The sequence below is a fragment of the Colias croceus genome, chromosome 1, assembly GCF_905220415.1.
Source record: "Colias croceus chromosome 1, ilColCroc2.1".
NCBI classification, from domain to species: Eukaryota; Metazoa; Arthropoda; class Insecta; order Lepidoptera; family Pieridae; genus Colias; species Colias croceus.
In genome coordinates this window covers 6753473-6781464 of record NC_059537.1, presented here as the reverse complement: position 1 = coordinate 6781464, position 27992 = coordinate 6753473, and the positions used below count along the sequence as shown (strand labels likewise).

Here is a 27992-nt window from a genome sequence, read left to right as displayed (position 1 = left end):
CGCGACATCCGCCGATGTTGCCACGTTTCGTTACTAGGAGACAGACTCTGATTCAAGGAACCTTCGTTTTTCCATGTGACTCACTGGATTATGACTTGTTTGAAGCTTTTGTAAGTAATTTAATTACCTAGTTAATTGAGTTTAACATTAACAAAATTAATTTTATATGTGGAGTACACACGAGCAGACGGGTCAGTGATCACCAATTTTTTTTATATGATTTTTTCTGTGGTCGAGTTAACGTGTCACGTGGTGTTGATTGGCTGAGAGTATGTTGTCAGCTCTAAAAAATGTCGACCTGGATTTAATGACGGGTTAAGAAACAAAAAGTTTAAGAAATTGGTTTCTCGTGTCTTTCTCACCGCTCTTAAAATTATAAAATATCTTTATAGTTACCTGCTTTTACTATAACTGATGGAAAAAATATCAAAAATTAACATTACCTAAGTACCAAAAAAAATATTACACAAATGGCTCAACACATATATTCAATACTTGCCTTTTAACTGTTGTAAATTTGCTCTTTTCATTAGGAATATGTAACTTAAGTTTCTGATATGAATAAAATGAAAACACAAAACTGCCAAACCTTATTAAATGATTCAAAACAAAAAAACACTTAAAACACCGTATTACGCGGAACAAATTAAAACAAACACATAGACTGGCAAAAAATGGTAACATTGGCGTTTGCCGCCATTTTCCAATCCCAAGTGCATTGTTAAAAGCCGACGATCAGATTACATTTCAACCTTTATTGTCCACTATTTCTGTTCACAGAATTTACGATATCGTACATTTGTATAAGCCTACACATTATACATTAAAATCGTTATCAGCGCTTATACAATTGAGATAATATTATTTATTGATTACCAAAATATATGTAGCACGCGCACGTTACAAGCAAAACCGTTATTACATGAAAAAATTAAATAGGCAAACAGAACCTGAATTAATATTATGTGGATTGTAGTAATTACATTTATTGAACTCTTATGTGTGACATTGTAATCTTATGTGTGACACTGAGCTGAGTATAATAAGTGAGTATGCCTTAACTATTAAAATAGTATGAATGTGATTAAATAATTATTCGTTCTGCTCTCACTTTCATTATTAATTTAAAAATTTGTGTACTAATGAAATTGAATTTTGATATTAAATTTACCATAGCAAGTATATTAGTTATTAGAAATGTGATTAATTTTATGCGGTCATTCACATCATGTTACTGAAACAAATATAATATTATATTAGTACAAGTTGATAAATAAATATTTACTTACCTCATATTTAAACAGACCCTTTATAAAGGTTTTAATTGCTTTATGATTCAATGATAAGTATTCAATGTCAATAATTGAATACATGTAATAATTTAATGTAGTTAAATAAATTTTATATGTACTTAATAAAAATTCTTGATGTTTCATTTATTTTAACGTGAAAAATATCTACGTAACGTATTATTGTCGTAGTCTTATATTACAATTATTTTAATTATATGTGGTAACGCTAAAACCATTATAAGTTTAGGTACATATTATATTATTTTTCAATAAAAATGGTAATGTATTAAATATTTGCCTTATCTAATGGGAACCACCTAAGTAAAGTAATATTCAAATTGTAACAACTAACAAGCAATTTTACAAGTATTGAACGATGCTTGTTTCTTAATACATAGTAGTGTATAATATATATGTATTTACCGATTACACGTTTCATTATAAACATAATCTATCGAAGCGAATCCATCATAACAATAAATACAGCTTTACAGCATGAACTTTAAGTGGAAACCATAATATAAAATCATGAAATAGAGCAAAATATAAATAATAAAACAAATCAGCAGTGTTAAGGCTGGTTGCAGAGCTTGACCGACCGTCAGTGCGTACCGTCGGTCCTGAAGATACGCATAAACAATTGTATGACTATGACACTAATGCGCATGACAATACGCTTGCGTATGGTCGGTCTCTTGGTCGGTCTAGCTATGAACGGTTTTATGAATTTACATACATAATATGACAAGCGCGACTGACGTACGCACTGATGGTCGGTCAAGCTCTGCATTCTGCAACCAGCCTAAAACTTGGTGAATAAATAAATGTCAATATATTTGTAATATTTACTTTTCTTTCTTTAATTTAAATTATTGATCTGCTGGTTGGAATCTCTGGTCCTCTTCTGGAATCTTGATTGATTCAGTAAAATATGGAATAAAAATATTATTAGGTAAGCTTAGAACATAAATAGGTAACAGATAAGGGTAAGGTTGGGTTAGGTTCGTATTTTTTTTAACTACACAAAAATAGGAGCCCCGCGAAGCGGGGCTCCGTCGCCTCGCAACCGTCTTCTTCTGGACTTATTAGATTCTTACATTTTAGCACTATTGTCAATTGTAAGTCGGGAAAGAAGACACAAGCATCCTCGATACAAAAAATATACGATCAGTACGCAACATTACATACACAATACACATGCATTTTAATAATAGATTTCAAAACAGCAATACAATAATATAAACGCGAGCAATGGAAATACGCCGCGCTTACTCCGAAACATACACGATTAGTCCGCATGCGTACTGGCGCTGTATATTTTGGAGCGCTATTCTTACTTACTTCACTACAAAGTATACGCGAGTATTTGCGTACTACTGTTGTATAGATTGGAAGAACTTTGTAAAAAAGTTATTTCCAAACTATACGTGATTAGTTTCACACCGTTGCGTACTGGCCTTGTATAGTTTGGAAAGACGCTGTATTACATGCCCCAGTATTATCTACGCGTTTTCCAACTTTTTCCCCTCATTACTACAGCAAAATGTTCACCTTCCACAAAGAAATTTCTTTTGTAATACGATTCGATTTTAACTTTAAATTACTGGGTCAAATAAATGTAGTCCTACGTATGATCAATTTGAACAAATCAACGTAACTGGGTCACATTATATTATGATGACCGTGGACTATGCGAGATGCCGTGCTCATGAGATTTATAGACCGCTATTCTAATAGACAAATTACACCCCGCGTATTCTTTGTTAAGTATAGTGACGTGAGAGAATGTGTTGCATTATATTTTATAGTCTGTGGTAAAAATGTAGAGGTATATTTATGATTATGCCGTCAATAACATTATACGGCGGTCGTTGTAGGTGTTATTTAGGTGAAATTAATATTAAAACACATATACACAAACAAAATATAATTTATGTAGTAAATGCTGGTAATAATCTTCGTTCAGTAACTATTACAGCTTACACAAATGAACATAAGTTCAATATTTAGGTATCAAATGTAAATGTACAATTCTTTGAAGTGTATGCTTAAAAGTCTTCAAGTAAAAATCTAGCCAAATAAGCGTAGAACAAAGGCCTGTCCTAATATATAAGGGAGTAACAATAAGTGATTTCCCTCCTATATTGTGCTGGTACGTGCTATGAAATGCATGGGTGACGACAAATCCATAGAGAATTCATATGCAATTCGTCGAACGCAGATTGTTTCGTGTTAACTGTATGAATATTAATTAATTGCGGTAAGGATACCATGCCGATTGTCGCACATTCCAATTGAGTACGTTCGCACCTTTTGTTTTCGTCCTTCATGGTCTTGCAAGAACTGGTTTGTAACTTCCTGGGCTAGCAAATATTACAAAAAAGGCGACAACTGTTTACTAAGGAGATGCGATATCCCTATATGGTTATCTGTCTGAAAATGCAAAAGCGATGTAGACGCCTTGAAAAGAAAAAGTAGAATAAATAAAATATGCACAGGCAAGTAAACACACTTTAAGGATATTGATTTTCTAAGAAGATCTTATTTATTTAACCTAACTTGTTTTTCAACAGAATTTTCCTCTTTCATTAATAGTTTTATGTATTTTTGACTAAACGTTATTAACAGACTTGTTACTAACATTACCGGCCTTTAGTCTGGTTTAAAGTAAATATAAACTGCTTCACAGTAAATTTGAACTCATAACGAGTTTGAAGTTTTCAAAGGTGGTTCGTATTTTTCGAAAATCTATTTCATTAAACTTAAGTACAAATATTTAAATTTATTAAATCTATTTTTATTTTCATTGCTAAACTAGTAGATCGTTGCAGCCATTAAACAGCCATTAATTAGTGGGAGAATCAAGTTTCCTCCCTATAGTCAAACACCCTCATTAGATTTAAATTCCTTCAAATATAGTTTCAGCTAAACTGAAATACTGCTAAATGAATCTTTGGAGCTTAAATAATACAAAATTATCTAGAAATTTCAGTTGGAGAAATTTTAATTTTATGGAGCACTATTTACAGTTTAAACTTGACTATTTACCAAAAACAAAACATATAAAAATCCTTATTTATATCTAAAAACAAAGCAATAAAAGAACTGTAATTCCACGTAAATAAATATTTTTATGACTTCACCATTGAAATTCATATACTCGCGAACACGCGCATTGCGCCAATTTGACAAATTTTATTGTTATTGTTCCAGTATTTTCCGTAGTTATGAACGAGATTAGAAATAAAAACGATTTATTATTGTTATTAAAGCCTAGGTCTAGCCAAACATGATATTGATGACCGTTTAGCGTGTATAAAGTGCGGTGACCGACATGATCCCCATCTAACGATCAACTAACTGCCCTTTGAATAAATTAATTTCGTTGAACTTATTATAATAAGCAGTGGCGACTGTAGGTATAGTGTCGACGACTTACTATTATTGTTCTATGTTACCTTATATTTAACCCCCGATTTAATTAATTTTACTCATAGACTGTAAATTGTTCAACGAAGCAAAATATGTGGATATTCGTACATAAATATTAAAAATATTTTTTTTATGATAAGTAATCAAGTTTACTTATAAATTTTGTTCGAGTAAAGGAAAATAAATGTTCGAAAATAAGCAGAATGTAAACCAACCCAACCTCAAGTCAATCAAATCATCATCATCTTCAGTTAATAGACCAAGAGCTTTTTTGTATAATTCCCTCGGTACTGGCAAAGTGACATTGCGAACACCATATTAGCCAAGTCGATGAAACCGTCGTAAAATTTAAGACGTCATGAAATTCTTGATGCATCATGAACATTCCTATATAAAGTAAATTTACCCTTTACTATATCTTACCCAACGGTTTTCTTCGACCTACATAACTTTTTACATATACCCTTAAAAATTACGAGTAGGTGTATAAGTATAAGTTACTTTAAAAAGACCCACCTTAAACACAAAAACAACGTATTAGTAAATTGGCGAGCACGGCAAATAACTTTAGGACTTGCAATGTGGGCGGTGTTAAACGAAGGGTTAAAAGCGACCACGACACTACGCAGGCTATGCAGGCCAAGTTTGTTAATGCAAAGACTACCAAACAACATTTGTATCACCCCCTAACCGCAAAACAAACTAAATTGTCCATACACGACGCGCTTTACCAAAGCAGTTAAATTGTTCAGTGTGTGAACTTTGTTGTTTTCTTGTTATGTAACAACATTGTCGACTACCTACATAATTTCATATAAGAAGAACAATGTTTTTTCGAAACATAGATAGAATGAATATAAATTAATTAAAGGATAAATTGGTTAGTTCCTATGATAAAATATTAAATTTTCATACTGCATGTAAAGCTGTTGTTAATTATTTAATATTTAATTATGTCATGTCATTTTAACACAAAGCTTACCAAAGTAATAATTACTCATTATTGTAGCTATTTTCGTAGTTTCGCTGAGCAATTTGAGAAACTTGATAAAAACTTTATGATAAAATTATTTTAAGGGGAAACCTTCACCGTTTACTGACTATTAAAAAAGTTTGAAGTTAGAAAAGTAATTTGAAGAGAAAAAGGAGTGAAGACTCGCTCCGGGTAGTCGTGTCTACTGTAATTTACTTAAAGTTTCAAAAGGAATTAGAAACAATTTATTTAGTATTAAACTATAGCAGAATTTGGTAATAACCAGATCATGCACGGGGATGGCAATTTCCGCGTCTAAATGGAACAAATTTTCAAATTCATATGAATAAGTAGGTCGTATAACAGCAGGGAGACGGGCGGAATGCAACTCGTTATTTCTGTTTAGACGATAAGTAATTCACGACGTGCGACAAAGCCCAGATTGTCGCGGGTTGCGAGGAAATGTGAAAAGTTAGCAACTTCACCGATATCTTGGTCGCACATCTGCTTAGGCACGTGCTCAAGCCCCCGTTGTAGAGGGGATTGGATACACTCGCCGCGTAATAGCTCTTTAATTATTTCATCGAACACCAATTTATATGTCGTAGTTGAGTACGTGTGTTGTTTATAAATAATAAAACATGTATAATTAAAGTCAATTTGCCATGAAATATAGAAATTCTTGCAATTATTTATTTTTGTTTAAAATATAAGTTAAATAGGCGATTAAGAACATTGGCGGTATTTTTTATTGATGAGTACATTTAATGTATAATTATTATAAGTATATTGCTATAGTATATTGTATATAATGAATGCTGTTATATTGGACTAGAAAATCATTTGGCGAACCGCGAAGTGCAAGTCAATCAAGCTCTACCAACAAAATATTTAACATTTTAAACAGAATCTCTCAGCTTATAATTCATTGAAGAGATTAAATCCTCAAAACACTAGACAATTTAGTTACATAAGTACTCAATATCAGACAGAATAAATTTTATGGAAATATACACATATATCTCGAAAAAAAGAAAACAATATAGGTAGGTAAGTGTAATATGGATATGTTGATAATTGATTGATATATTTGTATTTAACTTCTATTTGAACTAGCAGGTTAAGTGCTAGATTGTACCTAATTCACAGATTGGAACAGCTGGATAATGTTGAATTAGCTGAACCGGTCCTTGTTCATGTCCTGACTCAGCACCAATTTGTCCACCCACGTTACAACCATATTTTGCAATTGAGTAGATTATGCGCTTACGTTAGTTTCCTTTTTAAAGGGTAGATTAAACAATTGTTCGAAAATATTTGCAAATAACATAATAAATTTAGTTGTAATAAAATTTATTTGAGCGGTTTTTCCGTTTTAATATTTTATTTTTTATCGCTTCATTAATCGTTTAATTTAAAGTTTCAAGGCAACGCAAAAGTAATAATTTTAATTACCTACATGTATTTATTTATGCTAAAAATATGGTCTTTTTATTTTTTGTTCTAAATGTTATCTTATCAAAGATTCGAATAATTAAACGATGTATTTAGTTAATACGAAGCACAAATAAATTATAATTACGAATCGTAAAATCTAATATTAACATTAAGAGAGTCGTGACTCGATGTTGCATAATTGAGGCTCTCATATCTTGAGTTTATGGTAGATTAGCATTATGTTGACATGAATAGCTTGACATTGGTCATTGGCACACATTAAGGAAACCAAATTCATGGATCATAGATATAATATATAGAGAAATATTTGTTAAAATATTCCTATTTACAGGTTCAAAACTTTCATCTATTAATTTAATCCTTAATTTCCTTCATTTTGTAAATTTACATACATGATTACATTTACCTTTTTTTACAAGTCATAACTAATCAAGCAGAAGCACTTAAAAAAATATCCATGAAACATAATAATGAGGTAGAATATTAACTGTTTTTTAAGTAAAGCAAGATTTAGATTTGAATAAATAATTATATTTTTTTCATTCATTCATTCAAGATATTGAAACGATATTACCTACATAATTATAATGTAACAAGTAACGCCATCTATCGTTAGTTGAACGTAACACAATGAAAGAACCCGGATAATAATTTTAAGCTACTATGCGACCTACAAATTCAGCAGATTTTTTTAAACAAGCTACTTAAGTTTTAAATTGTTTTTACCTAGGTTTAAACTAAATTTACACACTACCCTTAAACCTCGATTTTCCGTTACTACTGCAATTTTCTACGATACCTACTAGTTATTATTCTGTGACGATACTAATTAAAAAAGCTGAGTCTGATGAATTAATGTTTTTTAACTACTTTCTATCCCTTTCCACATTCACCCTCTCATTTATATGGGAAACACATTAAGAACTGCATGTTGTTTATCTTAATGACGCTTTAATTTATTAACAAATGCCCATCTGTTCAATTTTATTGAACTCTCAGCTTTATTTATGTTTTTTAATTCTAAAGATAAAAAATAATATGATTGATTTGGTTTTTATAACACGCAATGTAAACAAGATTTTTGACATACATATCGTTATTTAGTGTTTTTACAACCATACCATAACTGTAGCTCAATCAACTCAAGACATAAATAAAATTAATGCATAATATTAACATAATTATTCCTTTTAGATACATCAAAGCTCAATTAATTTAATATTTAAAACTACCGGAAGTAAACATGGTATTCTCTAGGAACATTAATTAGAGATTTTTAATGGCAAAATTAATGGAATCTAATTTATATCTACCATATTTTAATACTAAATGAAGTTTAATTTTGCATCAAGTAATAAAGATAATTACTAGCAAAATGCCTGTGTCTCATAAATAGGTATGAAGAGACAATTTTTGATTCAAGTATCTTGGTAATTCAGAAATACGTCGGTTCACATGTATTAAGGAACACCTAACTCTCTCGATGGTCTCTAGTTTCTGCACTGGAAAGCTCTTATAATAATTTATAGCTCCAACCAAAGACTCACGATTTCCTCTGACTTATACGTAATAAAGTTAATGCAATTTATATCTGAATTGGCAAGTAGAAAAATTACGCAAGAGGAATTTTTATGTGGTTAATTTCCACTCGTTTTCACAATATTATCTAAGTACTTTAACTAGTAGATAGCCGGATTTTTAAGCTATTGCAAAGCTTCTATCGCGGGCCTTGAGCGCGGGGACCGAATCCAGAAATTGCGTAACGAAAAACCTCACGCTCACCACTCCGACGGGCACGGCGGTGTGGCTTGAATGCATGCTATGCAATAGCTTTACCGCGGCAGGTCCCCGACACGTCTTTTTTTCTTCCCAAATAATTACCACTACTTTAATTTCCCGTTTATGAGTAGTAATCTGCAGACAAAACTATAAAAAGGGCTATAAAAAGCTTTTTTGCGTCCACTCTTCAACAACTCACTTTATGAGCTCGGTTTCAGATTTGCTACGATTGCGTCGTTCGTAAAAAAGCTATAGAGATTTGAATAGCCCATTATATGTTTAGATTTTAGAACAATAAATTCAATCCGATGTGCAGTCGTTTAATATTTTATAGCGATAGAACTCGTTTATTCAATTTATAGTATATTTAAAAAGATAACTCTGTCATGAACGCTCCCGAAGGTATCTAGTCACGACCGGGCCGGTTTAAGGGGAGCTAACCTTATTACTCGGGGATCGTCGTCGATTTGCAGGCTAGATTTAGCAAGCAAGCGGTACCGTGATTCATTACCGGCAACTAGCGCCTGGCGACCGATCATTTGTGCGCCGCGCCACCTCGTGATTACTATAACCCTCAGTGGGAATGCACCAATTGCAGCCAGCCCTGCACTCTCATTGAACGTCATTTTGCGAACATATTATGGCAGATAAACGCGGACGTAAATGCCGCTCAACCAATTTTAAAACGATACCGGTGATTACTGACACGCGTTAAAGAGACAGAATGGTAGAAGAGTAATTGAGTTAAAATCACATTTTTTAACATTGTGCTACCGAAAATGCAACCACACTTAATTTAATGCTTATTAGTTACTAGTGGTCCGCCCCGGCTTCGCCCGTGGTACATATTTCGCAATAAAAGATAGCCTATGTCCTTTCTCGGGTATCAAAATATCTCCATACGTAACAGACTTTGAGTAACAGACAGACAGACAGAGTTACTTTCGCATTTATAATATTAGTATGGATTAGTATGGATTATTCAAATGCTTCCTTCTTTCCTGTCTGTGACTTTTTTCGCAGACGTATTCGGTAAATCTTCAACCTCCTTAATTAAAGTATGCCTTCATATTATGCTGTGAATAAAACTTTATTTTTATGCATCTGAACCAAAAATATATATGAACAAATTTAATTTCAAAATCTATTAAACCTGAATATATCAATGCAAAAACTAAAACATGACTATCATAATCTGTAATTACCGGACTCTCCAATACCAAATGATATTTGGCATGCCGTGCGTAGAATGGCATGTATAGAGTGTTAATTTTGTTACTTATATTAAGTGGTGAGGAACCGTTTATAGTGGTTAAAATGCTCATCGATTTGCGGTGCAATACGCAATCAGTCGCATTGACAGACTCCGATGGCTCGATGTACAGACACGACGCGCCACTGTCGCGACTACATTTTTCATCCTCCTGACATCCGCTCTGTTAGCGTCAGCGAACTCGTAAATTTATTCGGATGTAACTCATGCGATGGATGGAAATAGTGTTTCGCGTATTGCGTAGATCCATCGTATCAATATAAAGCTAGTTAGCCCGCTAACGCATCCATCAAACGGGCAGCGAGCATGTCGGACATAATTGATTCACATTTAACAGCCCGTTTCGAGCAGACTTCGTGTAAGGTCTCTGTAAGTTAAAATACAATAACTAAGTCGAGTATCATATCCTCAGTAGTTCAATTCAGTAAAAAAATGAGATGGAGCTTCATAGAGACTCTTACCTCAAATGCGTTAAAATTAAAATTGCATAAAATCTATTCCAAACATTACAAAAGAAACATATTTCCCAATTCACATAAACCAGTAAATTATACGTAACGACTAACGGGGATTAATTCTCACGTATCTCGAATAACTGCAAAGCTGTCTATTTGTCTATTTGTATTGGTTGACAAACATGACTTGGTAATTGGTTACAAGTTTAACATCGAAAACTTGAAAACTCATTTATCAAGTATAAATAAATAAAGGGATTAGGATTGAGACGAGTCACTAGTTGCTACAGAGATAAACTTAATATAAATGGTTGGTGGTTATGCATTCTGTCTTTGAAAGTTGTACAAATCGGTTAACTTCTATAGATAATACATTAAGGATAAGTTCGAGAGCTTCTGAAAAAAATATAAAATAGGCAATGTAACAGGGGAAAATATTATATACAATACCTTCGTAAAACTTAAAATGATTCTATATTCTTAGTTTAACGCGATAATTGAGCTTGATATTGCTTTCCATCAACGTTAAGCTGGCGACGTAACTAAGTCCCAGTAGCATTATCACGGATATTAAGGTATCTCCAGGATATAACCGATTATATCTATCCGATATAGGTACGAGGAATTAAATCCACTACTGCTGAGATATTAATATTATTTCTCAGCATTCCAATCGTTAAAAAATATATTGTTTGTCTTGACCTCATATTGAAAAACGCCGGAATTTAATTAAGCCTTTCAAGGTTTATGCTTATTATTGAACAATACAGAGAAGGCCTAAGTATCAATGTAATTATAATTGTTAGATGAAGAACTAAAATATCTTCATTATTGTTATCTGTTTAAACCTGAGATATTGTTATCGCTATAAGAATTATCTTTATTTGTCATCATAAACCTGTACCTATTTCTAATTGTGTACGGACTGTACCGTTCCAAATATATTGGACCTATATTTGAACACTTAATTTGCCACGATTGTTAAGGTAATCGATCAAATCTTCTGAACGAGGAAAAAACGTAAATATTTGATAGTGGGTTTCTGTGTTAATTATCACCAAGATAGATGTATTGATTGCTTTATGTTCATTTTATTGTTTTTGTGATTTGCTCAGAGTTTTAAGACAATTAGGTAAATGTATGATGAACCATTTAAATTCTGCAACCTCGATACATATAAATTATGTCTGTGTACTTCATAAAATAATGCACATAATATTACAGAACTAGAAAGTAAAATATTTTTCTTAAAAACAAGGAAGTCAAGAGACGCGGCGAGTAAAGTATCATAGAAACATCCAGTTTCTTTACCATTTTACAACGATACTTTTAATATCTTGATATTCATTGAAACAGTGCGTTTAAGTATTTATGTACCTTCCAGTATGTTGTGGTTTATTTATCAATGGTAAATGAATACTTTGCATTTCCATGCCTAACGTTCATAACGTTTAATTGACGAGCCGCATTAAGTGTAATGAAGCATATTAGGGGTAATTAATATTAGCGTAATTATAACAAACTAACGGTTGTCTGCGGTCAGTGGGGAGTTCATCCCTCATAATCATTACTGCACTTTCAACCTTAAAAACGGCATAACCAAAAGCTTTTGTAAAGTATTGATGCAAGTGTTTTTAATTATTTATACAGAGGTATTGTGTTATTGAATAAAACTTTTTAACAAAGGACATACCTAATTACGTAAAGTAAACACGCGATCTCTATCAAAATCTTAAATAACGTTGACCCTTTCTCTATTTTTATATTTCTTAAATTCGAAATTCTAATAACAAAACCTGAATCAAAGTAAAGCATTTCATTCTATTGGTCCCATAATAAAGAAAGCTTATTGATTATTTTAGCGTTTTTACATATCTTTAACCCTTTCCCTTTAACCTTGTAAAAGGTGAAACGGTTGTGTAATCGCAAACAAAAAATGCAAGACCCTTGCTTTAAAATATTCAGCTCTCATTTGCGTTGCTAAAGAATATTAAAACGTAGCCTTATCCTCAAAAATAATAATTGTTTTACAAAACCCACAAATAATAAAAGGCAGGAATTTGTATAAATTTACACACGGCACAACCACGATACCAGTGGCATGGTGTTGTTAATTTTACACTTATTACTATCATGTGATCTGTTTACTGAATGTCCCATGATACACGTTGTTGTCGCTAACTAGAGCCTACTATTATATACCTTCCTAATAAGAAAAATCTATAATGGTCAGTACAACCGGCTTAAGCATTCGTTTAGTACTTAGTGTTAACGGTACATGTAACTTGTATTTGCAGTAAGCAGTCCCGTTTATAATAACATATAGTGTGATTAAAAGCTACGTTTTTCTGGTTCTAGAAATCATTAGAGCTCTCTTGGAAGAAACTATTTATTACGACTACTAAAGGATTGTCGGTATATATGAAACTGTGGTAAAACCAGATTAAACTGACAGTTAGACAGTTTTTTCTAAGAATACAAAATATACATAAAAATACGAAAAAGCTTTTTTATATTCCCAGAAACAGCTAATAGTTCAGTACAAATCTTCAGTTCTGACTTCTGACAAACGTGACACTGATGCTGATACTCTTCCAATAACGTTCTAATAATTTAGATACCTAATATTCGCTTGAATGTACTTCATGTTATTCTTACTCTTTATTATGTAATTATCTATGTATCTAAGCATATTTATTTTTTGTTTAAAAATTCATATATAACTAGTTAGCTATAGGTACCTATCATAAAGGTAATTTATGATCTTTTAAAATTATAATGGAATGGTAATCCGAACAATTTATTAGCATTCACTAATTCATTTAGTTCTCATATAAATACGTAATGTAATTAAAATATCGAATCTGGACATTCATACTCAGTAAACAGGAGCAGGCATTCCAGTTTTTCTAGCGCCAAGGAATGCGGTCCATTGCACCTGCTTTAACAACTACGTTTAAAACATATCATTACCCAATGCTGTAACAAAAGTATCTCAAATCTCAGTAATTTATCAATTCCTACGAAGGTTTGTGTGTTACTTGACATCTTGCAACCTTAATAGTTAAAGGCCGGTTTCACAACTACTGGATGTAGATGTTTCGCTAATTGTCAGTTAAAATTACAGATAATCCATGAAAATATACCTATATCAAATTGTAACTATTATACTTATCTTGGACAATAAGTGTTGAATCCGATGCTGAAGTTGTTTACTGTTTGTTTTACTGTTTGTTTGTTTACTTGTTTACTTTATTGAAAAATAGCATCAGTCGAAGTAAAGAATGTAGAGAGTAGAACTAATAGATACAATTATTTATATTTAATTACAAATTTAGAAGAAACACATAAAAATAGGAATGTCATGAAAGACATGAAACACATAAGTCACTTATAGGTATGACAGAATTTAATTTCGTAAATTTCACACAAGCCGCCGCTGCTCTCTGTATAACATTGGACTACCCGCTACCGCAATATATTTGCCTTTCTCGCTTGGATTTCTCGCATACAACAAAATATAATATGGTAAACATACGGTTAAAGGTAATATTTTTACACTTTTAAAATATGAAGAGCCTATGATAATTGACTATTTTAAATCTTATTTAAATTCCCCTCATGGTAGTCATACAATTAATTTGCTACTGATGACATAGGTACATAGTTCCTTAGGTAATAAATTTTGTGTAAAAATGAGTAAGCAATTTGATATTGCTGTATCATAATATTATCAACATCGTAAAATAAAAGTAGCCATCTGGAAGAAAAAGCGCCGCGTTCGATATTGTCATACGTTTTCTGAATAATAATCACATAATCAATTTGTTTTTATATTGCCAAACATAAAACAAATAGGAATCTAATAAAACACTAGTCGATGTCGTCTTCAACTTGAAAAGAAACTATCCCTCTAAATACAAATTTTGTTTGTATTTAGGTACTTATCCTCATCCTTTCTAGTGTTAATTAAACGTGAAAGTGTGTTTGCTTGTTTGTCTTTCTTTGACAAATTCAAATTTTTAAGTCTTAATTTAATAGGGTCAATGTACCACTAGCTGACCAAGCGCCAATACATGACCAAAATTCAAATATACGCGCCAATTAAGAAAATACGGCAGCCCCGGATGATAGTTTATTGTTTTTTCTATAAAGCAACATCCTTAGGCAACATCATCTATAAAATAAAAACAAACCTTGCTGCTATTGGTCAGAAATATTGACATTTTTTCAACACGAAGATGTAATTAAGTAGGTGCCCCCGTAAGTAATCACATTTTTTACTAAGAGTTTTTTATCGGGAGTTGATTGGGAAATCTTAATTTATCTTGAATGCAATCGATTACTCTTTATATGTCTTGTTATAGGCATAATGTTGAACCATTCTGTTATAGACTTTCGGCTTCATTTTTGGCATGAACAGTTTTTCATGATTTTTAGCGGCCTGGTTATCTTTTGGAGCAACGAAAACAATTTTTCGCCTATTGTTGACCAGTATGGTCAGCTCTTGGTTCTTTATATTTTGCTAAGAAAGACTTGCTTTTTTTGTGCTTATACCTAATTTAACAAACCATATAAGCCGTCTAAGTCCTATTCCAAAACCAACAATGCATCTCGAATCAACATCAACTTCAGTCAGTCATTTCCTTGAACCTCCTTCGCCCAAATTAGTAGATTTAATAACTAAAATGCAACAGCAAATAAGCCCAGCTTTTGGCAAACATTTAATATGGCCTTCTGATTCTCGATTAAAAAAGAAGACTGAACGCTTGCCCTTTGCTACAACTTCCAAGAAATGGCAAGACTACTGGGTGTCGAAGGAAAAAGAGAAAGAAGAAAAGATTGTATGGTACGTAGGTATAGTCATTAAGGATTAATAACGGTATTGTAAGAATGATTTATAACATTTAATAAAATAAATTTCAATATAAATACAGACTTTTTTATTTATTAAACAAAACTAATGTTCGAAGAAGGACATTTTGTCCATTTTGAAAATGGTCAACTTTTAGAGCAATGATGGTCAGATATTGGTGATCAGTGGTCAGGTATTGGTACTTTTAGCAGAAGTAACTTTCAGAGTAGTTTTCATAAAACCTTTAAAGGCTATCAAATTGATACTAAGAACAATAGTTGCAGTGACTATTCAATTATCTGTGTCCCAAAAATAACATTGAACGTAAAACAAATAACCCGTTTTTTATATATAGATAAAGATAAAACCGCTTAAATGGTCAACTAGTGGTACATCAACCCTAGTACAAAATGACGAAGTTAAATGTGTATATTTAACATCAAATATTATAATACATTTTTACAACATAACATTTTGTTTTAACCTACAGGCTACATTGATACAAGCACAGATAAAATAATACATACTATGCTACAAATACTAACTATTAATCATACATAATTAAAGAATGTCTTGAAAAGTAGTCGATGATTGCAATCTTCAGTGAAATATGAAAGAAGCTGTCCTTCCAATGATCGATCTTTTTATACAGATATTATAAGAGAACCCACGAAGGCTCGTGAAACGTGCTGTCATGCATGTAGAGGCTTTTTGTGCTAAATTGACGTGAAGAACAAGTACCATTATCAACTACTTAGGACATTGTAGGATACTGCTTTCTAGGATAAAAATTTACTTAACATACGAAACTAGATCATAGAATGGATCGAACAGAATCAGGTATAATACAGAGGATTCGTTTCAGAAATCAGTGTTTCAAAATTGAACCATTTGTAAGTATTGATCGAAGAGTTTTTAATAAATTTTAATTCTTATCGACCGTTCAGTATTTTTGCACAAACCGAAAAATGCTAAATACAAAATTAAATAACCTACATCAACTTAGGTATTACCTATGCATCCTATCTTTATCAGTTTAATAATTTCATATTGCAAAGGTTTTTAATACATTTCTTAATTCTTTTATTAAATGAATTAACTTTACTGAAGATTTTAGTCAAATAACAAGAGTATCATCATAATTCTGTGATCTTACGATTTAATTGCCATTCCAGAGACGTTGTCTGTTCAAACCGTGATCACAGCAGATGGCCACACATTTAAACAATTCTCGTTTGTTCGCCAAGGTCTCGTTAACTATGAAGTTGGTTCAGACTGACGTGATTTCCATACAAATTCGGATAAGATCTATTACATTTTTATTATTATAAGAACAATTTGAATCAGGTAGAATAGTGCTCTTCATAATAAAAAAATGTATTTGGTATTATAATTTATTTTTTCCTCAATAAAATTAATACAAGCATGGGTGGCTATTGAAATTAAAATTAATCTACAATTTTTTTTAATCAGTTTGAATTTAAAACTTATCATTGAGTTTTAGTTTAACTTTTCATTGAGACTTTATATTTTTTTCTACGAGATGTTTCCATACAGATATTTGTAAATGCATATTTAAAACATTACCTTAGGGCTTATGCCTTAATAATAGATAACCTCTTGATTTATCTTGGATGTCATGATTAGTGTACTCTTCAAGAAGTTACTCAGTTACGCAAATATTTGCCTGTATAATATCGCAAATAAACGTGCTCAAATACGGATATTGTCCTATTTCTGTTATTATCATATTATGATAGAAAAAATCTTACTATGAAAGCAGATAAATTACCAATTGACATAGAACCAATTGATTTCGAATCCATTGAATTACAATTTACAACGAAAACGACATCATTCTATAAATAATAATGAATATACGTTCTTACTTACAATATATTATTGTGTACCCCGTGGTTTATTTAATAAATTGATCAACAATTTGAAACCTGAAGCCAAACTTTAAATTAATTTGTAATCTTGGCATACATAATGAACACAATAGGCCTGAATACATAATATTGGCAAAAGCTCTGATTTAATATCTACCCACGTTTCCCTCCTACCAATGGTCTTGTTTAGGTTAAATAATTACCGACTCTGAAAAAATAGTTACTCGTGGATTTTAAATGTGTAGGTACATAGATAATAGAGTAGGCGAAGATTCATGAATAAATTTCAAGAACGCCTAGGTACATAAAGTATTAAAATTATATTTTATAAATATATTATTCCAGGTAATTCATTTATTTACCAGACGGCCAAATATTTCAGTTTAGTTATTCGAAAAATAAAAATAAATATTATGTATAATAATAACATAGCTTTATTTAATTCTAGATTAAAAAACAAGAATATCTAAATGTACTTACAGTGGATACCATTACATTGTATATATGATGATCAATGATAATGATAAAGCATTAAAGCTCCCATAAAATGGCTCTGCATCGATAAATTGCTGCACCCGATATTTTCAGCGGCGCAGCAATATAACGCTTTAAAAATTGAACCTGACTCAGCTGAAAGATTAATTATAATACCCATTACCGTGGTCATGTTAATTAATAGTGGATTTAATTATTGCGACTGCTAGCGACCGCGAATGTCTACGCAGACACCGGCTGGCCCATAAATTAGGGTTGCAGGTTTGGTGCACATCACTCATTTTCCGGCTTTCAATTGACAAATCAAATGTTATATTTCATGTGAACCATTACTCGCGTCTACGAGTGCAACGATTTTATGTTTGAAGCGATTGTTACCTATATGATATTTAAAAGGTACCTATAACTTTACATCCTTTCTCAAATAATGCAATTAAATAATAATGAATAATTACACGTCTACATGGGACTTTTTAACCGAAGTTCCAACGTTCAAAATTCAGCGAGCTTCTTAATTTGTTTGTCTTTTTTAACGATATAATAATTAAAGATATAATTAGCCGCTCGAATCAAAACTCTTCAAAACCTTCTCAAAACGTCGCGTCGTAGAGTTTATTCGATGCAAACAAACTAAAACGTTTCTTTTTTTAATAGGAGTGTATAATATATATACCTAAAATTAATGAAGGTAATTTAATTACTTAAGAAACCTGTTATGCTTCGTTAGTACACTTTACCGTTAAATTAATTACGAACAAATAAGTCATATAAAAATATAATTTGATCCTTGAGTCTGCAAGCTCTACTCTGTTTTATCTATACGTTACTATTACATAATATCTTGCTTATAAAAAAAATATATAGGTTTCAGATTCTTATTCCCTATTTATGTTTCACTTCAGAGCTGAATATAGGTAATATAAACAAACATATATTCGTATTTAAGAAGATAATTTTCTTGTGTTTGTGTGTTAAATAAAGGATTTAAATAAAATAAATAAATATTTCCCCTCCAAAAATGAAGTCACTAAAGACATCTATTGGATTCAACAACTACTTACATCTTCTGGACTCAGCGATATAAACAAGTCTTTGAATTGACTCTACATTCTTAGTTAGTGCGTCCACTTGATCATAGATGGCGCTTGTGAAGTACGTATACTACAAATATTATTCTCATATTAGATCCATTTTTTTCATTTTATTTATAAAACTTCAGCCAATTCCAAGTTAAATAATTTATTTATATTCTACTTAATACACAAAAATATATTAAGAAAGAAAAACGATGCCTCATATTCATTATCTACACAACCGCAATGGCCAGCCCAGGTAGAACAAATAAAAAAAATAGCATAACTGAAAAAAAAAACGTACATATATCGTAATTCGTATGTATGCATCTACTGGTGTCCGAGACATTTCTTCCACAACCTTCAGGTTTACTTCTATATTCGATGAAACATTCGTATGATATAGCGTTCAAATACTTTTAATAAATATGGTATTGAAGGCTTTCTTTAGTTAAATTAGCATTTAGGTCACAAACAATGCCTTAGACCTTAGTATATCAGAGAACAATTTTGCGGTTTACGCGATCGTGACTGAATATTATAATACATCTAGTAGGTAGAGCGAAAGGCATATTATGTATTTAAAAAAAGCCGTGTGTACCTATGCACAATCCTGTAAAGTATGTAATGATAAGTTTTTTGATTAATTTTACATGAGATATATATACATTTTTTGGTTATCAATTAAATTGCCAATAAGTTAATGGTATAAAACTCAAAATTAGTATTGGAATTGATAAATAAGTAACCCTCAGTATAACGATTAGGATTTGATCTGCATTTTCTTCTTATAAAAGTCAAAGAGTCAAAAGTCAAGTTTCTGAAGCAGTTTTGAAATACGATTATTCGGTAAAGAGATTATAGAGCATATATGTACACGAATTGTCACTATATCGGGGTTACATATTACGATCAAATAAGCCACAAAGTCGTAGGAAACCCATCAAGAAACACGCGTCCATCGTTTACATTTTTTTTTTGTATATTTCCAAAATCAACAAAATGAAATGAAGCTAATTATAATTGTGTTCAATATAGTGATAAATAAATAGTGATTTTTTTTATAAAAAAAAAATATAAAAAAATGCCAATAAATTACGGTGCCACAGATGAAAACGAAAACGGGGTGAATGGAGAGAAAAATGAATGTAGTAACGAAGATGAATTTACTATAAGGTAATCAAGACTTATTATTTGCTTACAAAAAGCAATCTTCAATTCAGCCAATTTGCGACGCTCAACAGATAAGTAGGGCACAAAACGAAGACTATCCTCGTAGTTAAGATATATTGACACTTCCGTACGTTTGGACAATCGTAAATTGCTTTAATTTTTTTGGTATACAATAAAATAATTCAGTAAATAGAGTCTCACTTTCTCGTGCAAGCCTAAAAAACTGGATAATTGTATCTAATGTTAATGCTATCGCTTAATGTAAAGTACTTACCAGCCTTTATGTTTCTTTAATCACATGATATGTCGGAAGTTCATTGATAAAATTAAACTTAAACGTTAATTTTAAGTTAAAATGTTTAAAAAATATAAACCCATATCGTATATCTTGCGTACAATTTCTTTTGTTTTATTAGTTTCAGAGTTACATAAATGTAGTTACAAGTTTATTTTAATTAGTTAACCATCCCTACATTCGTCCCAAAAGGCTTCAAAGATTTTAAAATAAGTAAAAATTAATTGAAGTTTTGCGTTAAACACGTGTAGGTACATCAAAGACGATCATGAATCGACCTATAACTTCAAGGATTTTGTTTTTTGAGAGTTGGCTGTAATAAAACTTTACTATTTTTGAAAAGCAATAAGTACTCATCTAAAATGTAAATTATTACTGTAAAATACAAATTATTATTAAGTAGGTATGCGATCACAACTCTATGTCACCACATCCACACCAATACTTTTTTGCGGATCAAATTTCTATCGTTCCAGACGTACCTAACCAAGTATTGAAGCTATTTTAACAAATATTAATAATAACAATTGAATTTTGTTTAAATAGTATTCCAGTAAAACGAAGAAAATGGTGGCGAATCGGCCAAAACTATCTTTTCGGATTCGGACATGTCTACAACGATCTCTGCGCTGCGATGTGGTTTTCCTACATGATGCTATTCTTTCAAGCCGTTCTCGAAATGAAGGCTGTGGTAGCCGGCGCTATGTTACTCTTAGGTTGGTAATTGATTCGATTATTCTGTTTCATAAAACAATTCAAAATCAGTCATATCTAATATTCATTTTTTTAGGTCAAGTCGTAGATGCCTTGGCTACACCAGTGGTGGGAGTATTAGCTGACAAATATAGCACAAAGACAGTATGGCATTTAACAGGTGTGTAAATAAAATCATGAAATAACCACATACCAATAATATGCGTATCATAATCATTCCTAGAACTATGGAATCTACACATTAATAATTACTTATTTTAAGTAAGGTTCGAAATGTATTGCAATTACACTTTTCCATTTCAGGGTCTGCTCTCGTAGCCTGTACATTTCCCTTATTATTCATTCGATGTTGGGGTTGCTGGGTCCGGAACGACCCCGAATATTTGTCGTGGTGGATGCCGTTTTATTATGCTGTTCTAATCACAATATTTCAAATCGGCTGGGCTGTCGTACAAATATCGCACTTGTCAATGATACCCTCCATTTCGGATAGCTTACAAGTTCGCTCTGAATTGACTTCCATACGGTAAACTTTTGAGATATCAAATTACAGAATTGGTCTTCCTAAGTAGTATATGAATTATATTTGGGGCATATTAAATGCGCTACTTAACCAAATCTATCATTGGTTTCCAGTTATATGGCTTCCGTGATATCGAGTTTGACGGTATACTTTATAACATGGATCGTTTTAAGAGCTACGCAGTACAGCAACTTCATTGGACCTACGGATGATTATAAATTCAGGGTGGGTGAATGGTTAATATGCTATTTTTTATTCCATTTATTTCTATAAACGTTGCTTTATTAATGTCTCTCGGAATATATCCAGGACTCGATTTTTTTTATTTGGGCATTTCTTTTTGTTTTGTTTATGTAGATACAGAAGTGTTAACAAATTTTGTCTTTTTTTTTTCAGAATGTATCATTAATCATTTCCATTATTGGAGTCATGTGCGTGACGCTGTTTCACACATTTTTTAAACTGAAGTCGAACAATGATCGAAATAAGATTATTAAAACAGAGACAGAGGTCGGTGAAGAAGATCTCATAAAAACTACTAAATCAAAAATAATATACTTTTTAAGAATGCCTCTGTTATACCAAACCAGTTTATTGTGAGTATTTTAATTTTTAGTATTATGAAAATTACGAGAGACTACTTACTAAGTTACTACAGTTATATAATACACCAAAGTTAAAGATTTGAAATTTAACATTTAAATAGTTCGGATTTATAATAAACTAGCGGTCCGCCCCGGCTTCGCCCGTGGTACATATTGACGTTTTCTTACATAAGAACCATCCTCGTACTTCAAGGAATATAATAAAAAAAGAATTATCGAAATCGGTTCAGCTGTTCTCGAGTTATGCGCTTACTAAGTAGTATATGAATTATATTTGTATATGAATTACATTTTGCGATTCATTTTTATATATGTATAAGATTATTGGGAGGTACTATATCTATAGATAGGGAGGCGAGGTAGCTAAATGGCGTAATTAAACGGCGCCGTCGAGACTTATCAAAATCGATAGATAAAATAATTTCGAAAAGAAAAGCTTCTATGGTAAAAACCATTTTAGCGGTGGGTTTGGCGTGTACGGATTTTCAAAAATGTAAAAAAAAATAGTTACTTGGGCATTCTCGAGCGCGTCAGATATTCATACTACGTATGCCCCAAGTGCCTATGATAACAACGGTATACTAATCTGCCGGTTTGCGTGGTGGGGCTAGGCATATTAATTCGTCAAAAATGCACAAAAAAAAAATTTACTCGAGCGCGTCAGATTTTCGGAAGGGGTGTTAATTAGGCCCCAAGGAAGCTCCCCTTAAAAAAACTGACGATTTCGGCGTGACGATAAGTTACGATGAATTTTTGAAAATGCAGAAAAAAAAAAGTCCTTTTGAAATACTCGAGCGCGTCAGATTTTCATAGGGGAGGTTTATCTCGGCCTCCTGAAAGCATATTTTCTTAATCTGACAAAAATGTTGGTGGGTTCTCTTAATCTGACCGAAAAAGGTTTGAGAGTTTCTTTTTTTTAATCATCGTTATTTCATATCAATTTTTATTAACACCCTCAGTTTTCGAGATATACTCAAAAAACCGGGAGTTTGAGTTTTTATGATGCTTCAAGTCAAAAAGTTTTAACTTTGGACAAAAATGTAAAGAGACCTTTTTTGTGTAAAATAAAATTACCTTTTTTGTTTATTCAAACTTTTTTTTTGTAAAATGTATCGTTCGCGACTTATATACTGCAACGCGTTTTTCGGAAGACGAAATGGCTCCTCCAGACTTCCGGTCACGCGGAAACCGGCAGATTTTGTATTTTTAGTAAGTTTTAGATTATATTCTTCAAAATAAAAATAAAAACAATCGCGCTCGAGAATGCCGGATTAACGTTTTTTTTTTACAAGTTCACGACCCTATAACTTGGCGGCGTCAAGGACTTATCGTCAGATTAGATAAATTTAGTCTTAAAACACTAAAATCAACCCCCAATATCTTAATCTGACGCGCTCGAGTATTTCAGACTATCGATTTTTTTTTACTAATCTGATCGTCTATCCTGGGCGCGCGTCACTACTTAAAGAGCTAAATAGTTAACAAGGTTGTTCTATTAGGTCTAAGGTATCTCTCATATCTTAAACTGCCACGCTCGAGTATTGCAGAAAATTCCCCTCTTCGCCTCCCTATCTACTATCATCTTCCGTTTTTTGGGTTAACAGTTAAATCCTTAAGTTATTAAGACGTGTGGAATCATGGACTGTACCCTTCTCTAAGAAAGGTGTGATAAATAATAATTACGCTCTTCACAATAAACACATTATAAAATCCGAGAATGCAAAAGAAATCCACATCGATCGACCCGTCCTTGATCGCGATTTGCTGTAATAAGTGCATAGGCTTAGTTAAATAGCTTGACACCAACATACATTACTGCAAAAACTGAATAGGGGGCAAAATTGATGATATGAGATAAAATTCATACTTTTGAGCAATGGTTTAAATGATGTAGTTCATCAATTATCAGCATAATTAGTTAATTAAATGTTTGCCTATTTTTTCAGATATGTATTTTCTCGGCTTTACTGGGCACTTAGTTTAGTGTACGTACCCTTATTTTTAGAAGAACGACTATCAGTAAATCCTTCCGAAGGATCCGAATTGGTGGCGAGTGTACCTCTCGTTTTGTACATATCATCTCTTCTATTCTCATTTCTTTTGAAGAGCAACATCAGTAAAATTGGTAATCAGGTAATTAAGTACTTATAATCTTTACATTTTACATTGCACGTAATATTTTTTTCATAAACGAACATGTTTTTCATTTCTGTTATTGCTAATTCATAACGCGAAACTATAGAAACAACACACACGTAAATTCCAAAATTCATAGTCAGCAATAGTTGCATTGCATTAGATCTATTTGGTGTGATATTTAGTTTTTTATAGCATTCAAATGCTTTTTATATATAAATCCGCAAAAGTCAAACGTCGCTCCGGTAAGACGCGGGTTCGAATCCCGCCTTATAATCGATTTTTTTCTATTCTTAAAAAAATGTATATGTATTTTGTTTTCATCAAGGACATTGTATGATATTGCAAGGCTATTGCATTATGCTCCTTCTTTATTTCTAGGTTGCATATTTAATAGGAAGTTTGTTCAGCCTGATTAGTTGCGTCTGGATAGCGGTTACGATTGATCCGACAGCCAGCGTCGTACAAATATATTTGGTCGCGACTCTTATTGGTAAGATGATTGGTTGATTATTTTAACTATGCCTGTGCCTAGTAACTGAATAATTGCACCCAAATTTACTTCAATTTAACTCGCAGGGTCAGAGAATACGTAGGAACATATCCAACGAGTGAACGAATTCCTAAATTGTCTATGCGCTACCGAAACGGAAATTTCATGTATTGCTCATTTTTTCGTTAGGTTTTTGAAACACATGTTTGTTTCATTATTCTAGTAAACTACTTCACTGATTAATTATTTATCATTCTGTTTATCTCCTGATCGGGTAACGATACCGATTTTCTTAGGCCGAGCCGAGTCCCCACTGAGCTTAGCTGCTTAATGCTTTACACAGAAATTGCTTCGCAAGGCTTCTCGCTCTGTGTTGACCCACAGTTAGTTTTAAAATAAACCTCTAACCATATTTTATTAATAAAGTTAAGCACTATATAAATTAATTAAACTCTATATTTTCCTTTTACAGGAGCTGGCAGTTCCGTAACCCTTGTATCAAGTTTATGTGTAACAGCAGACCTGATTGGTCCACATTCACATCAAGGAGCATCTATATATTCTATTGTAACATTTGCTGATAAACTAGTGACTGGTATTGCAGTGGTTGCTATAGAAAATTAGTAAGTTTCTCTAATATATTTCTTCAATTGAAAACGATAATTGTGTAAAAATAATCTAAAGTACAACTGACATAACTTATTGACATACACTTAATATCTATTTATTTACATGAAATAAACTTACATTTCTTTCTTTACAGCAAATGTGATGATGCCCTGGATTGTCCTCAATACTACAGAGGTGTCCTAACATATGCATGTGGAGGGAGTGCCGTTTTAGGAATTTTATCATTATGTTTAACAAATTTAAGAAAAGACAAAAGAAGTCTTGTTCATTGAGTAAAGGAATTTGTACACTTTTTATGAATTTATAAAACCAAGTTGATAGTTAGTTTCTCAACACACAAAATATTTTACAGATAAACATGTTTTATCCAAAGAGATTTTTAAATAGTCTGCATTTAAATAGTATGAATAAATGAAAATTGTTGATAATTAAACAGTTTTTATTTCTAGTTTTAAGAACATATTTTAATGAAAATATCATTACTTACTATATATTTATAGAATGATCTATGTATACAACCAGGGATACTATAGAACAAGAAAAAATAAGTCTAGCTCTTACATGTATAGTTCAAAATCGATTCTATTAGAACTGTAGAACTGGGAATCTTCACCATTCTTCCTTACCCACACGCCTGTTTTGAAGTACCCTTCTGTAGCCCATTTGTTCATTTGACCGGTGGAATGTGGCCCTGAAATTTCAGCATTGTCATCTTGACTCCATTTAAACTCCCATTTCACTTCATTCGAAGAACTTTCACCTTCTTCAGGGTTTTCATTTTTGCTCTCACCATCTTGACCTAAACTCTGTTTTTCTTTTTGATCAAAATCATCTGCGTACATATCTAATTCCGCATCATCTTTTTTCTTAGCATCCTTATTAATGCTGGTGCTTATTTTCTCATAAGTCTCTTGGTATATGTCCATGTTTCCAGTTTTTGTCAATATTTGGTTAGCAAGCTCAGTTATTCTGGTAACTATTTTACTGCCCTCATCAACTATTCCTTGCTTTTTCCTCTTCCAGCGCTCTGCACTCGATATTTTGGAACTGGCACCTGTAACAGATCAAAAAAAAATCATATTTAATGTGCATTAAGATTATTCAATCTTGATATATTGATACTTTGATAAGATGACGCAATTTAATGAATATACCTGATAAACATACATACAGCATATAACATTTACAATTTTTAATATATGAATAACTAAGTCATAGATTGATTAAGTTATTATTAAAAATAAGTGTAATTTCACTGAAACCTAGTTTTATAATAGAACTAGATTTCCATACAAATCTATTTCAATTTCATTCAGCGGCAATATAAAACTGACAGATTCACTTTAACATTAATAGTATTAGTACTTTGTGAAGCAAGTTAACAAAAGTTCAAACACTAAATAAATTATTAATAATAATGTCTCACCTAGCCGCTGCAGAGTTTTCGCTATAGTCTCCTTAGGTTTCATGTGTTGCAAAATTTCCTTATAATTCGTAATGAGGTCAAACTTTTCTTCTGGCTCATCATCCTCACTGTCTGTGTCATCTAATATTCCTTTTGCATCATCATCCTTGTGAACCTTGTACTTATCCTCTGGTCTACCCTTAACCTTAACCCAATCAATGTTGTCCAACCAACCATCTCTGATTTCTTTCTCCTTTTTCCAGTGGTAATGACCTTGGGCATCAAAATGACCCTCCTCTAGTTCTTCTTTCATGTTAAATGGTGTAATTGTTATCTGTAACACAAAATATTGGATGAAATAAAGTAAAAATCAAGTTATAAATATGTTGCTTCACAATATACAACAGATAATCCCAAAATTTTATATGATCACAATAAGTAGGTATGTTTATTAAATTACAGACCTCTGTCCTTTAACTCTGTAAATTTTTCTAATAAATACTCACTTTAAATTAACCGCTCCGTGATTCTTAAATTATATCAACTTAATAAACATTTAGTATCCTATCCTATAAATTCCGATACTATATTATGTCAACAATGGTTTCAGCCATTACTGAGAATTTTGACTTACTTCACCTTCCATTCCTGCAACACCGTCTTCTTCCCCCTCAATGTCATCCGCATTGAGAACATTTTGCTTTTCCTCCTCCGCACCACTATCTTCTTCATCGGAATCGAGGGAATGCTTCTTTCCCTCTTTCTTGCCATCTTTTGCAATTTTCGGTTGTTGTTCATCGGTCTCGAAAGCTACTGTTGATGTTCTTTTAGCCATCTTACTATCTGGTGTTGTGGTTACGGGAAACTACACTGTCGCTAATCACTAAGAATGAAATGCGATATTGTGATTGAAATAAACAGATGTATTAGTAATCAACTTCAGTTTTCCGTAATTATTAATTTCAAATCAAGCATAGAAATCCATTTACCAAAATATGGACAATGGTTTCATTTTTCAATTCAAACATTCAACTTTTCAAG

The 27992-nt window shown here is 32.0% G+C and overlaps 2 protein-coding genes across 4 annotated transcripts; one reads left to right on the top strand and one right to left on the bottom strand.

Annotated features, from left to right (window-relative positions):
* LOC123699114 (major facilitator superfamily domain-containing protein 12-like) lies at window positions 1–25974 on the top strand. 2 transcript variants are annotated; one of them, XM_045646099.1, is made up of 10 exons: window positions 1–110; window positions 20992–21161; window positions 21236–21319; window positions 21463–21685; window positions 21796–21907; window positions 22079–22278; window positions 24234–24420; window positions 24805–24916; window positions 25389–25539; window positions 25680–25974. In XM_045646099.1, the coding sequence occupies exons 1-10, from the start codon at window positions 91–93 to the stop codon at window positions 25816–25818; spliced, it is 1398 nt and encodes a 465-aa protein (XP_045502055.1). In that variant the 5' UTR covers window positions 1–90; the 3' UTR covers window positions 25819–25974. The 2 variants fall into 2 exon arrangements, with proteins under 2 accessions (XP_045502055.1, XP_045501980.1); XM_045646024.1 differs by lacking the exon at window positions 1–110 and adding an exon at window positions 19917–20153.
* Window positions 25972–27992, bottom strand: LOC123699832 (CD2 antigen cytoplasmic tail-binding protein 2 homolog). 2 transcript variants are annotated; one of them, XM_045646907.1, is made up of 3 exons: window positions 27586–27992; window positions 26973–27285; window positions 25972–26600 (listed from the first exon to the last, which is right to left on the bottom strand). In XM_045646907.1, exons 1-3 carry the CDS (start codon window positions 27784–27786, stop codon window positions 26104–26106), a joined length of 1011 nt encoding a protein of 336 aa, XP_045502863.1. In that variant the 5' UTR covers window positions 27787–27992; the 3' UTR covers window positions 25972–26103. The 2 variants fall into 2 exon arrangements, with proteins under 2 accessions (XP_045502863.1, XP_045502919.1); XM_045646963.1 differs by having other exon boundaries at window positions 27591–27709.